General features: G+C 31.2%; 1 protein-coding gene across 1 annotated transcript in view; it reads left to right on the forward strand.

Moving 5' to 3' along the window:
* The first annotated feature begins 11331 nt into the window (after positions 1 to 11331).
* LOC132916294 (uncharacterized) overlaps positions 11332 to 14614 on the forward strand; it is an 87672-nt gene continuing 84389 nt past the window's right edge. Inside the window, exon 1 of the mRNA XM_060976173.1 lies at positions 11332 to 11702. Coding sequence (XP_060832156.1) covers positions 11639 to 11702 — 64 coding nt within the window. The 5' untranslated portion in view covers positions 11332 to 11638. The remainder of the gene's footprint in view (positions 11703 to 14614) is intronic.

Consider the following 14614-nt stretch of genomic DNA (forward strand, 5'->3'; position numbering starts at 1 on the left):
AAGGAATATTATTGCTATTACATAACGTTCTTTTATGTCTCTTCATACAGGATTGTTCATTTAGGTAAATAAGTTTATTGCATTATTGGGCTTAGGTTTATTGCATTAGGTTAATTGCATATTAATTGCATATTTACCTAAATATCGAATTGTAATTTTTCTATCGAATTAGGAATATATAGAAGACTTGATCATAAAATTCGTAAGACGTTTATCGCTTACCTTCTTTTAAGTCACCGTCTTCATAGGTATTCAAAATGTTATTCTTTTACGGTGATACATTGTCTGAGACGAACAATAACAGTCTGTAACGTGATTTCGATTGTTTCAGGATGAATAGCACCGCAAGCTCGAACTATTCTATTTTTTATATCCTCTGGTGTATTGTAGTTCGTTCTTCGTTATAAACGATTCGTTTTAACTTTCCCCACAAAAAGGATCAAAATTGGTGCGAGGTTCGATGCACGCGATGGCCATGTTATAACTCCATTACGTCCAATCCAATAATTTGCAAAGTTCATATTTAAAATTTGTCTTATAAGACGTACGATAAACTCGACGATCCTCGTACTAGTATCCACATTCTTCGACCAAGATTTAAAGATGCATCATTTTGCATATTTTTGAATGCTGCATTCTTTTATCCGTTTAGTGTACCATTCATAAAGTGAGGTCCACTTATTTAGTAATTTAAGATGCCGCGTCAAACAATTACGTTCCACAGCCTTAGTTTGTACGCAAATTTCAATCATCGTGGGTTTTCAGATTTTCAATTGATCAGTGACGCATATTTCTCAAATTTAAACGAACATGATTGATGAAAGATGTCTCGTCAATGAACAAAACATTTTTAAAAAATGATCAATCATTTTCATATTGTCGTGGAGCCGATTAAGAAAACTGTACGTGATTTTCAAAACCTACCTCGTGGAGATCCAAATAGCGAAATGAACAAATAAACGAAATAAATGATGCGATTGAAACTTTTCTTCGCAAAGCATTCGTATTACGCTTGTTCCGGGAATACCACTTACAAATTCGAATTATTTCTAATAATTTTTCTATTTCTTTCGTTTCTAACAGTTTTGATACTCGTACATTTCTTCACGATACTACCAATTTTACGAACATTCTTCACTACCTTTGCTTATGTATTTTTTTTTTTCTTTTAAATCGTTTATTTTGCCAAGATTCTTTTTTTTTTGATACATTTTTGAAATTCACAATAAACAATGAATTTGAGTAAAGTGTGTTAGGCAAAAGTACCGATACGCGACGGTACGACGTAGCCATGCTATATTATGTGTCGTGGTTTTACGGTTTTTGTGTTTATTTTTTTTTTATTTTTGTTTTTTGGATTTAAGTCGCAGGGGAGCGGAGCTTCTGTGTATTCTTGCTTGTGTTGTATTTCTGTCCTGAAACTTGGCCGCAAAACAGGACTCTTTGCTTATGTATGTACAATGTAATGTGACAATTAGCTTTAGGATATTACTTTTGGAAATCATTTCATGTGTATACATTTGAATTGCTACCTTTAAACTGCTTACTTTTCGAGTTACATAAATGACTATCATACCATCTTTTGAATAATTTATTAAGGACAGTATATCGACACACTGTTAGTGTTGAAAATGATCAGATGACTCTCAAGGCTCTGAAGTGCGATAATAAACATATTTCCATATTCATAACCTTCCGCTTATCGCGGAATTTTATTTTTATTTTTTGTCAAAACCTGCGATTTCTATAGATATTCACCTTTAACTTTAATTTCGCAATCATTTAGTGCCATGCTTTCATATATGTGTGTGTATCTAAACGAGTTTTACCATTAACTGCAGTAATAAAAAGAAGAAAAACGATGATAATGAACACAAAAAAAGATCGATAACTTGTTAAATTAAAAGAAGTAACCTTCGGAAACAAATGTTTTTTTATGATATTATTGCCTTTAAACATCCAAGTTATCTATAAAATGTTTTGCGTAACATAATATTTAAATGAACCACTCGGTATATCTTCTAATAATTTCACGTTAGATTTTATATATTTTAAATGAAATAAGAAATATAACATATTGCACTTCGTTCAGTGAATTATCCTCCGACAAAATCCATACTAGAACATGAAATGAATTTGTTTAAATCAATTTTCCGGAAAATCAAATTCAAGATGCAAGAAAAGATTGCTTGGTTGAAGATACAATCGTCATTTCCATCTTATTCATCCATCATTCTCTGAATTTCTAAATTCCTTATAGACATTTTGCCGTCATAGCTCGTAAAACTGTATAGGATTTTATATTTTCATGTCTAACGTAGGATTCAATTTTGTCGACTTAAAACAAATCCTTTTGATTTATGTCTATCGGCTTAGAATAGTATCTTTGTTCGATTAGTTCTCCGGTAAAAGTTGAATGCCATTATTTAACAATTATTTTGCAATGAAATTATCAAACGTTATGCCAATAATATATTTAAGTAGATTTTGGTCGTATTGATACAAAAGATATATACGAAATAAGTTTCTCTTCAAAGAAATTAATATTAAATGTTATGTAAATGAGCATTTCTGTCAGTTTTGCGAATTTCTCATAGTTATAGAAACGACGAAGATATTTAATACTTGAAATAAAAAAAAAGAAAACAAATGAATTCCTAATTTTCCAGGAAAAAGTGAAATTATAAAGTTAAACAACGTTACGAATATTATAATCGATTATCTGTAAATTGTAATATCAATTAGATTACAAGGTATCAGAGCAAATTTTACAGTAACACGAAAGTGTATTGGTATCCAATAAATAAGCTTGTGTACGTAAAGGTGAAGGTTTGTGTACCTGTCGAGATTGGTTACATGGGAATTTAAAGTGATTTTATAATTATGTGTATAGTACTACATACTTCAAAGGCAAACACATTCCATGATTCGATACACGTTTTCAATATAACTACCAGAGAAAATCGAGTAAAACTAATGTAAATTAATTCTGGTTTCACTATCCTTCATAATGATGCTTACGCAAAGATAAATAGAAACAGAGCAATAAATCAACATTATTTTAAATAACAATGATGTATAAATATTTAAAAATATTTGTATGAATATTATTTGATTTTTGTACAAACTTGCTAATGCAAGATGCAAAATCTCTTTTAAATGAAAATTAATTTTAACGATACATACTCTTTTTTCAAATTCACGCAGATGTAATAATAATTGTAAAATTATTTAATTTTATTAAAAGCTCTCTTGTAGGAAAAAGGAACTTTGTCTTAACTACCATTACATATTAAGCATGTCGATATAACATTCAAGTTTAAATTGGAAAAGAAAATTTTTAATCAGCATCAAATATATCTGTAGATTTAAATACTTTATCTTAATAGCTATCTTTTTACTGCTTTCTAGTCGTAGTCCATTATTTTATCTTCGTCTTTTGTCTCATACACGACGTCCAGACCAGCTTGGTATTCACCAAGAGGAACAGCTCTTAAAAGGATCAAATTATCTTCTCCTCCTGAGCTTCGATATTTTCAGCTCCTTTCTCTAGAAATTGTGACTTTATACATTTCTTGCTACTAAAGCTTTCTCTTTTTTCGCGAACGGGGCAAAACTCGTGTCGGATCGTAAAACTTTACGAGTTTCGTTTTCTTCTTGATTCAGCTCGCACTTAGTAGCGACCGCTTTCTGATGTGAAAACCTCACCATTCTCAGCGCACTCCGTTTACCCTTATTTGTTTTATTTAATTCTTCATTAGCCTGAACGATAAACGTGTATGCCACAGCATATTCCCCAATATTCTGTTTGAATTTTGCAAATTTTCCAAGTTGTCGGACCGATACGTTACACGATTATATATATATATATCATTCGTTGAGTCTTTTCAGGGTCTAACCCAATATTCAAAAACGGAGGAGCAAAATATTCCGTATTTCTACTTTTTTACTAAGCGATAGCGAAGCGGGCTTGTGAAGTATTTGTAACAGTAAGATAAGTTCTTAACATTCGAATGAAAAAAAGGCTTGAAAAAATGGTTTGAAACCGTATAAATTATATAAATTATGTTATAAGAGAATAGAAAAGAAAGAGCTTTTTGCGAAGGGATAAAAGCTGTAAACTTTTTCAAGGTTTATAGATGATAGATTATAAAATTGTCTTAATTTTGGGGATAACTGTTGGTTTATACATAATTTATCATTTCGTTGTTTCCAAAGAATAGCACGAATGAAAGATACATGGAAGGATACGAACGATAAATCATATTTCCTATTTTTTTATAAGGAAGTAGTTTCAAGATGTTCATTATGTTGCCAATGAATCCCATCTCATCGAAATTATCTTCGTACTTGATTTTGCAGTTAAACATATATTTTTACATCCTCTACAAAATTCTAAAAACATTGCTCGTCATAATATCACTGTGTTGAAGATACTGAAACATTGAATGTTTTAATAATTATACGTCTGGCTTTCGTAAAAGTTGGCCAATTTATCGGACATTTTTAAAAGATTTATATCTTCGAATGTAACAAGTTACCTTCATTTTCAATAATTTAATATCAAAATCCTTCTGTTTAATCATATAGTGACGTTAAAATAAAAAAGTAGACGAAAAAAACCTACTTGCCATGAGTTTCTCCTGTGATCTTCAAATAGAAAATTTTGGTCACTGGATCACCTTTCCAATAAAATAAAGTAGGTTAAAATATGAATGTTTTCATATCATAAATTCGCTCTTTTTCTATTATTAAACTTAAACTTATTATTATTAAAGGTATGATTAAATATAAAATATATATATATTGGAAAATCTAATTTTGTAAATGACGATGATAAACTAAAATTTGAAAACCATGGTTTTATAGATATTTAAGTAAGGTTCTTTTTATATCGGTGAAATGCCCTTTTCACTAATCGTATAACGTAGTTGAAGAAATCCTGGTCCCGTGGTCGAGAAACAGAAATTAATCTGTCGCCTAAGTTACGATTTACCCGGATTATTTCCCGAAATTATTCTGTTCCCCTGTGAACAGAACTCGCGGTTAAACTCCGCCTTGGTCACCGGCTCGATGTAATCAAATTGGAAATTTGCATAATGCAAATTCGGCGAACTAGAAAAACAGTGAACGTTGAAGTTTCATGAGAACGCGAACGTACGAGCGAAGTGGGTTCATCGTGTATCCACGAGCATTTCTATGCTCAATTAAGAGAGCACACGGAACACTGCTCAGAGGTAGAGCGACTAAAGAGGGAAAATCATTTTTATCCAGCCTTTGATGTAAAAAATTAGATATTTCTATTATTTTCAAAATATACCGCAAAAAATGGATACTTTGCCTATAAATGGGACGGAAGAAGCGTAGACAGATCATAGACTTTTATAACTATTTGCCGTTATCCAAAATTAATATTTCTAGTAGTTTAAATATCAATTTATTTTATATCACGCAGATTTTGATTCGAACATAACAAATATAATAAATACTCAGTATGAATTCAGTGATATTAGGTTATTATTATCTGAATTTATTATTTAATTATAGTTGGAAACATCTATTGCATCGAAAATAAAAAGAAACTTTCTACTCACAAATACTGCGTTTCTTTTCGCTATGATAACAGCGAATCATATATAGTAGGCTCACAGAAATATTTAAGCACCCTTTAAAGTAGAATAACTTTTTTAGAATTGGAATGACGTGAGAAGACGAATTAGAAGAACGACGAATTAGTTTGCTAGATGACATGTAAAAATATTTTGAAATTGCAATTGGTCGGAATCGTGAAGAAAATAGTAAAGGTCACTTTTTACAATCGAGTCTGTGTAATAAAAATTGAATAAAAAGAAAACGCATTTCGTAGATTTATGTCAGTTATACGCTTTACGTGTCGAAAATTTCACCCCAAGATCAGATGGGAACAGAATTTTTTTATATAGTATTAATTGACAAAATTTTAGATTATAAAATTACTTTCCTGTAATAAACAAAAAATATAATTTGTCATATTTTCCTCCACGCTCTTCATATTTTAATATTAAGATATTATTGGTTGTTTATTAAATTATTTTATTTACCGATTATAACAAAATTGTTGAAATGATGAAAAAATCGTATAGCCAATCAAAATCCTCGTAATATACGTCTAATGGAAACATTTGTAAACAATAGAATTTTCTAACACTTTTAATAAAGTGCTTGCATTAATTATCGTTCATTACAAAGGATAGAATACTCGGTTCACTACTTCGCTAATATTCTTTGTTTCTTTGCAAAAGCATATAGTTCACGCGTCTACGTATAAATTGTCCAGGTTATTTTCAGTTGTGACAAATACTTATAATTAGTAATCACGCAAAATCATGACAAGACACTTTCAATAATTTACAATCTGGTTTCATTATGTCGACTGATCGCCACATGACTAAGTTATTATTCGGGCTGATTTATTTGTTACATTATAATAGGTATAGTATTTTTCACTTTTTATATGGCCTGTATCTACATTTGTTTTACATTTCTGAATAATACTCGCGACATAGTTTTAGCTTTAGGAAAGCGTAATACGACGAAAATTTTCTTTTTCTTCTAACATGCTCAAAATGTCACAAAAAAATACCATATCACAGTAAAAATTTGTATCGTTAGAATTAAAATTAAAACTTTTATTATTAATGCATCAGTTAAGTTTTTATTATTAGAATGGCCGTTGAAACATAACTTTTAAAGCAATATATGTAACATATGTGGATGTGAAATTTCTAAAGAATTAAAAAGTGGATCTCACACATTCAACCGATGAAGAGTGAGACGAATATTATGTTACAACCTGATAATTGACATGCCAGTAGCGCCAGCAACTGCATTTGAGATTAAAGTTGAGACTAAAAAGACTTTCTTTTTTCTATAATTCCATAATTTGCTATAACGTCATTTACTGTATTTTTTTTTATTCTTTCCGGTGTTTAAATGTCCTCGACCCTGTGCGACTTGAATTGTAGATTGAGTGTTAACATTCCTTTTTTGTATCGTTAGCCGCAACCGTTCGTAATCTGTTTAATGAAAACGTATTATTTTGAAAGGATCGACGAGAAAAACAAGAAATGAAGAAATATCGGTATTCTATCGATAAAGATAAAAGATTTAATGGAAATTATTTTAGAAAATTTCTTCCATAATATTTTCTTACGTTAAAAGGTACAGTATTGTTGTACCTTGTAAAAGTAAAATATCCTTGTTACACGAAGGACAATAAAAGTTTTTATGATAATGAAAATTGTATTTTTATAAAACGAAAAAATATAAAAGCATTTCTGAAATAAGTATTTTTGCAACGTGTTTTCTCTCGTCGTTATTTATGTTATTTCGAACAAATGGTTGCACAGGATTATTTTCACTGCTGAAAATCGTAAATTTTCCGGTACTTTGCCGTAATGGCACAAAAAGTACAAATGAAACAGACCTGAACATGTGTATGTTTCGTGATCTCGTCATTAGCTAGCTCTTGTAACATCTACATAACGTAACATAATAACATCAAAAGTATCATTTTATATAGCTTAATTCATTAATTCATAAATCCTTTCCTGAAATTCATTTGTTAAAACATAATCTGTTAAAAAGGGAAATTAATTAATAAAAGAAGCATCGTTTAAATAAATGTTTCCGTTTTTAGTTGTTCAAATAAATCTGATTACTTCTCATATGTATGTTCAAGATTGACTTATAACATTTACACACAAAAACTAGATTATTCCTTCAAAAATAATAATTAAGTAATCATTTACATTTCATAATACGTTTTAAGACATTTATCGGAGGATAACTCTATCCATTCACCATTGTCAATTTTATAAACCTCTCACGCAAATCAAACGACGGTACGTTTACCTTTTCTAAAACATACACATCTTAATCTCCAATCTAGTTTCATTGGAACGAAGGCATTTCACTATCACTTTTAATGCATCTATAGAAGTATCATTTGTGCGACCTAAATAGGAATGAAATTTGGTTGGCTAATCAATTACTCCAAATTGACATATTGAATAAGCAATAGAAAATTTTCAAGTGTATGCTGATGTATGGATTTCTCTGATGTGGAAGAATATAATCATTATTTGATCACATTTATCAATTTCGAACATGCTTTTATTATAGATTATAATGGATAACTATCTAAAGTCTAACTACTTCTTTATTCAAACCAAGCGTATCAATCATACATCATAATATTATATAGGACACAGTATGTTGCTGAATGTTCTATTCAAAAAGATAGGGAGTGATTCTTTGAAATATATCGAAAGCATAAAATACAATTTTTTCGCCTGATATATATGCATCAAATTGCTTTTGAAAATTTACTTCACATGCTTGCATTTATATAAGGTATATCCTGCAACTGGGACTAAAATAACTTTGAAGTGATTATAAATAGAAAAATGTATTATGAAACAAAATTAAGCGGTTTGTTTAAGACATGCAATTACGTTTTATACTTTTGATTGCATTTTTGACGTATCTTCTCATCCTGTATGAACAAACATTGAAGTTCATGCTTTAAAAATCATTTATTTAAAAATTAGGTATTACAATCTGAAATTTGGATTATCTTGACATATCATTAAACGTCATGTCATATTTATGATTTCATTTATATTATTATATATATTTCCATCTTTTTCTTCGTACTATTTATCATATGAGTCGTCTGATCATCATCAATAATGTCATGTTACGTACATACATACATGTCATGCGATAATCTCAAAACGAAATTTGTTTATAACACACATGAATATTTATATAAAATTGTCACTTTCCAAAACAAGAGCGCCGCAGACATAAAAATTATATCAGCTAGCAGTTATTTCTTTTTCGGGATTTTTTTAATTTTATAGGAAAAATATTTCTCTATCATTGAAAATATTCATTCATTCAACTTTCTTGTCATACGAAAGAATTACATAATCAGAGTTTCTAATGGAAAATGAAATGGATTTTTTTTCGACACTGTGTATGAACTGTTGTACGGAAACCAATACAATATACTCTCGTTTTCATCGCAAGCATAATCTACTTATAGGGAAAATCCTGTTATCGCGTAATTGTTAGGAATCTCTGTTTGTCCTATCGGATCTAGTAACGTATTCGCCACAATGCATTGATTCACTTACTGATTTTGCTACACGTACTTTCCAAATGCAAATAATGGAAATCTCTTAATGTAGACTGTAGATGATAATTTAGATAATCGGTAGTCGAACAATCGATAGTGTGATTAATGTGATTGGTCCCCAATCAGAGTTAGTGTTATCATAATAATGACGCGATACAGATATGTCTGTAATAAATCCAACAAATCCTTGACACACGACTATTACGCAGGCCTGAGGATCACGTGTTCTAGGTTTATTATTATATAAATGTAATTATATTTTGTAGAGCCATAAAATCCTGTTATGAAGAATAATAAGGCTATAATTTAATAAATTATGAAACTCTTACGATACTTGACAAGATGATGCATTTAAAACTATGGTCTTTGAACCGTCATACGAGGTTCACTATTGTCAAAGTCTATTATTGTTGATTTTCTGTTTATTTATGACGTCTAGTAGTTGTAAAGTGCTTGAATATATCGAAGTTAAAATGGTAATAAACTTATGTTCTAAGATAATGATTTTAATCACTTGTTTATAAACGAATAATTCAACAGGTTTAGAATAAATCGTGGAATAACTTCATAAATCCACGAAGACCTGAGTTCTATTGATAAAGATTAAATACTATTCTGAGTTTATTATAATCTTAATATCGGTCATATTTTATAATTCGTTGTCCTAAAATAATATGAAAGTTAATTTACTTTTCAGGAATATTTTGTGTGGTGGTAAATATTTAATTATATGAAATTTAATTGATTTCATGAACAAACCAATTTGCATTTTGAAATTTAATTTCATCAATACAATTAATCAAAATATAAATAGGTCTTTATCGGTGATGATTTACAATTAGTAGGTAGTATTTCTATCGAAGACTGATTAATTCTCAATTATTATCGTTAAATCGTGAATGACTCGCAATAGTTTAGTCTAAGTTACTTTTAAGATATTTTAAGATATTTTTAAATAATTTTAGTGTATACATTTCGTCCTAATTTGTATTTTTACGTTATGGCACAGACCATCAATATTTATGATTAAAGATATAGAATAAAGACTAAATTAGATATTATTAACGCAAAGCGTTGTGTGACTTATAACCCAATGTCAGGCGATTGAAAACACTAAAGAATTTATTTTTAAAGGAATTGACAACAAAGAGAGAGATATTGTCATTAAAAACGAATTTGGCGTAATACATTAACGAGGCGCGAAGATGTTCTTATTTTTAAATGATGCAAGAAACGAAACGATATTGCATTTTGTAAAAATGAAACTATTCTACTCAAAGTTATTTATTTGCATACGTGTATGTATAATTCACGTGTATGTAACAATTAAAAACAATCAGTTTTCAGCTCCTATTTACTCATTTAGTAATATAGTAATAGTAATAGTAATTATAACCATGCGTTATGTGAAAAGATTTTTTTTGTACATGTAAAAGCGAAGTATTAAAAAGACAATTATGGATAATTCTTTAATAAATGATTTTTTGACGGAGTATCATAATAGCAAAAATATAAAGCATAAGTATCGTGAAATAATTGGTCCAATTAATACAGAAAAATAAATTATAGATGCTATACACTACGTTATATAATATGACAACAATCTTATTTGACAAATAAGGAAACAACGTGGTTAATTATATAAAACTATATATTTCGTACAATTTTCCATTATAATTAAACAATTATTAATTCGGACTTTATCGCGATCGATACCCATGGTCGTAACGTTTCATCTGATGCGTATTGTATCATCACGATTATCAGGGACACCCGTTGCATACGTGAACACCCAGACGTGTTGGTATTCCACCTAAATCCGCTAATTACCCATCACTATTGTCCATCGACAATGAAAGCATGTTCTTAATTAAATTCCATTCTCGGTAGAACACAAGGTCCTGCTTTGTCGTTGTTCTGAAAAGGCTTTCGATTAATGAGCTTGCACAGCCTGCTACGAAAGCTGTAAGCTGCAATGAGTAACGACACCGGCATTAACATACATAGTTTGGCAAAACATCGCAGAGCTATAGCGAAAGAGAAAGAAGTAGTCTCGATACCCCACCAAACAAGCCGGTGGCGTGAGCGATGCGCGCACGCGCACTCGGCGAGCGCCTTTAAAGCTTGCTGCCGCCAAAATGCATTCCCAGAGTCAGTTGTGCACTACCGGTTGCGAAGTACGGGTCGTATTGTGATTACGTGTTCATTAACTGGTATTCGTGAGTTAAGAATAACGCTTTACGGTATCGGAGAAATTGAAACGTACGTGTGACACGTTCTTTGCATTCTATTTAACCTTTCGAGGAAACACGCTCGTTCTAGACTATCGTGTGTCAGCGTTTCGAAAACACTTTTACTCTCGTGTGCGAGTCAATTACATTCGCGTTTTTCGCTACGACCTCGTCTGAGTGAAACAGAATCTGTGAAACAAACTGTCGTCGAAGAAGTCTAGAAATGAGAAAACTTATGGAGAAACAGCTGTCTTGGCTTGCCTTACTCGTCACTGCGTTCTACTCTCGTGAGTAACTTTTACGTATCTTTCGTGTGTTTTCTCAGCAGAGACTCTGAAATACTCTTTACGTATGGTCTCGCGGACAACGAGATTATCTCATTTGCTGTCAACGAAATCTCGATCGAACAGTCAACCACCATTCGCGGTGTTGAATACAATAATGGTGGTATTTCGAGGGAAAGGTGTGTGTATATTTATGTTTGAAGAATTTGATTTTTCGCAACAGTCGACCTAGCGTGGTATATTGAAAGTAATGGTGGCATAATTTTCGTATTCAAGGAAACATTTTACTGATCGAAATTCGATGATCGAGTACGTAGATTGGAAACGTTAGACGGGTACATTGAAGGCGGCGTTAGTGTTCTATTTTTAGATATTTTCGCTCTATTTCTGACGTGTTTTGCGAGTGTAATTATAATAGCCGCCTGTGAGATCTCGTACGAGCTACTGCGCGTGAATTTGTAAATTTGTTTACACACGCTGCATCTGGTGACTAAACCATTAACTGACCTACACAGCGTTCACTGTGTCCTTGATTTCATTCAATCAGACACATATGCCTGCGTAACTTATCAATCGCGTAAATAGTCCAATTTACGATTTCATCATCGAGGACAATTTTATTATCTCTTTATAACGATATCCATGTATTTCATTCACAAATTTTTCCGTTATTTAAAGGATTGAACTTCCTTATTAAAAATAATCATAAGATCAATTGTAAATCGAAATAATAATATCGATGAATGATATTAAGAGAGAAAAAAGATGATGTATGTTCTTTTTTTCTCTGATGCCTAATTGGCCAATTAAACGAAATATAGCTGTAGCGAATTGAAAATCAACAGCATATGTTGTGACGCGCAGTCGCGATGCGTTCGTATTTTATTAACGTCAATGGTTTGATTTTTATGAGTAAATTTAATATGAAATAAAAAACTATTTAATTTCATCCGGAAATGGTATTTACGATCGCATAAAGAGTGAAACACGCACGGCGTGAAATTCTAGAATGATCGTTTGAGAACACGATCGTGCAATTAGATTTTCTCGTGGTGCGATACTAAAATAACACGATGCTCTTACCACGTGGGTGAGTCTCTCCGTTACATCGTACGAGATGACGTCGCAGTCGCTGATTGGACGACCGGATGGGCGTGCGCCTGGCCTTACCTTAGCAGCGTATAGCGATGGGACTGACTCAGTCCTTGGAATTTTTGAACAAGCCGGTTTTCAAACGTTTTCCACAGTAATTACATAAACCGAAGAAGATCGTAGTGTTTTTCACATATTGCTTTGAAACTTGTTCTGAAAACCAGATGATAATTAAGGTGCATGTTTAATGAATCATTCATAGGATGATAATGTTTGATTCATACAAGATTTGATTCTGGAAATTATGGCTTTAAATCATTGATATAGCAAATTATCTTCCTTCAGAATGACATAGATGCACTTCCTGTTTAGCAATATGTACATAGAATAAGACACTTACACTTGAGAATTAGAATTTTTGCTACTTGAATTCAAATGAATTTAGTCAGTCGAAATTAAATTTCGGTAATGAAATTACCTTTCATTATCATTACCTATCATTTTGTATCATAAAGAACAACTTACCCCACGATTATTACTTGCGTAAGTCTATATATTTATCAAAAGTCACTGCTACTGTAGACAACTTAAAACCGTCAGTATGTATTATGCTGCACAGGAGTTCTTAGGCTATTTTTAGCATTAACTATAAAGTAAGATCATGAGCAGATGCTCAGGGTTAAATTATACTTCCTGTATATGTATTTTCTATTTTACATCATTTCCTCATTTTGTTAAAATCTAAAAATATACGCACAGAACAAAGACAGAAATAAGTTAGAAAAGGTTAATTATTAAGATTATTAAGATGTATTATTTTGTTCATAATTTTAGTTGTTACAGGACTCTTTTGTTAAATATTGTAATAAAAACTTCAATTATGTAGACTAAAATTAGATATTTTTTTTGTACGTTTTATACCTAGCATGTATATCCATCGCGTTTTTCGATCATCGCTTTAATCACGTTTGGCATTTGTGTGTATTATGTTTTCTACAATATTTGTTATTTTAAGTCACATTCATATTTCAAGTATACTTCTCAAAGCTTTTTATCTTATTGAAAATTACTTCAATAGAGTGATTTAAATTAGAACATTGTGCAGGTCGACGCATAATTTTTCATTCATAATTTTGTTATAATTATTGTAAATAATTTTTGTAAATTTCTGAATACAAAATGAATCCTTTTACATGAATACAAAATTTTAATACATTAAACATTCCTTGATTTCCTTGATAATCAAATATCACATTTCGTATAAGAGCAGAAAAGAACTACACATTTGTGAATGAAGATATTATACCTAATCTTAATTAAATATTTAATATGTTCTGAAATTAGGTATTCAATATACGCTTGGCGCCGCATTCTTTTTTTTTTTTTGTTCCAATTTGTTTACATAATACTACGTGACAGTTACGCGGAATCAAAAAAATTAATTAATGTATGAAGAGAACAATGACCCGAATGGCAGGTGCTGATTCTCCACCTTAATACAAGAGGTCAACGATGACAATTGTTCTGATCGATTCCATCGCTATTCCATTTACACAGCGACAAAACCGCGTGTCAAGGTTTTCTCGAATCCATGCAGAAAAGGGTCGCATTGGAATGTCAAAATCATTCTCAGCCCCTTTTTCTTCGCAGGCCGTTCTCTCACACGAGGAGAGCCGGTTTCTCGCTATACATTCCATCGAGTTTAAGTTCTTTCGTAACCAGCCGCGTAGGTCTACCTGTGCACCCAAGATAGACGGATGTCCGGTCATCAGTATCTCTCTTCTTCCGCGAGAACTCGCTATTCGCGGAATGCGAAATGGCAT

The sequence above is a fragment of the Bombus pascuorum genome, chromosome 2 (assembly GCF_905332965.1).
Source record: "Bombus pascuorum chromosome 2, iyBomPasc1.1, whole genome shotgun sequence".
Lineage (NCBI taxonomy): Eukaryota > Metazoa > Arthropoda > Insecta > Hymenoptera > Apidae > Bombus > Bombus pascuorum.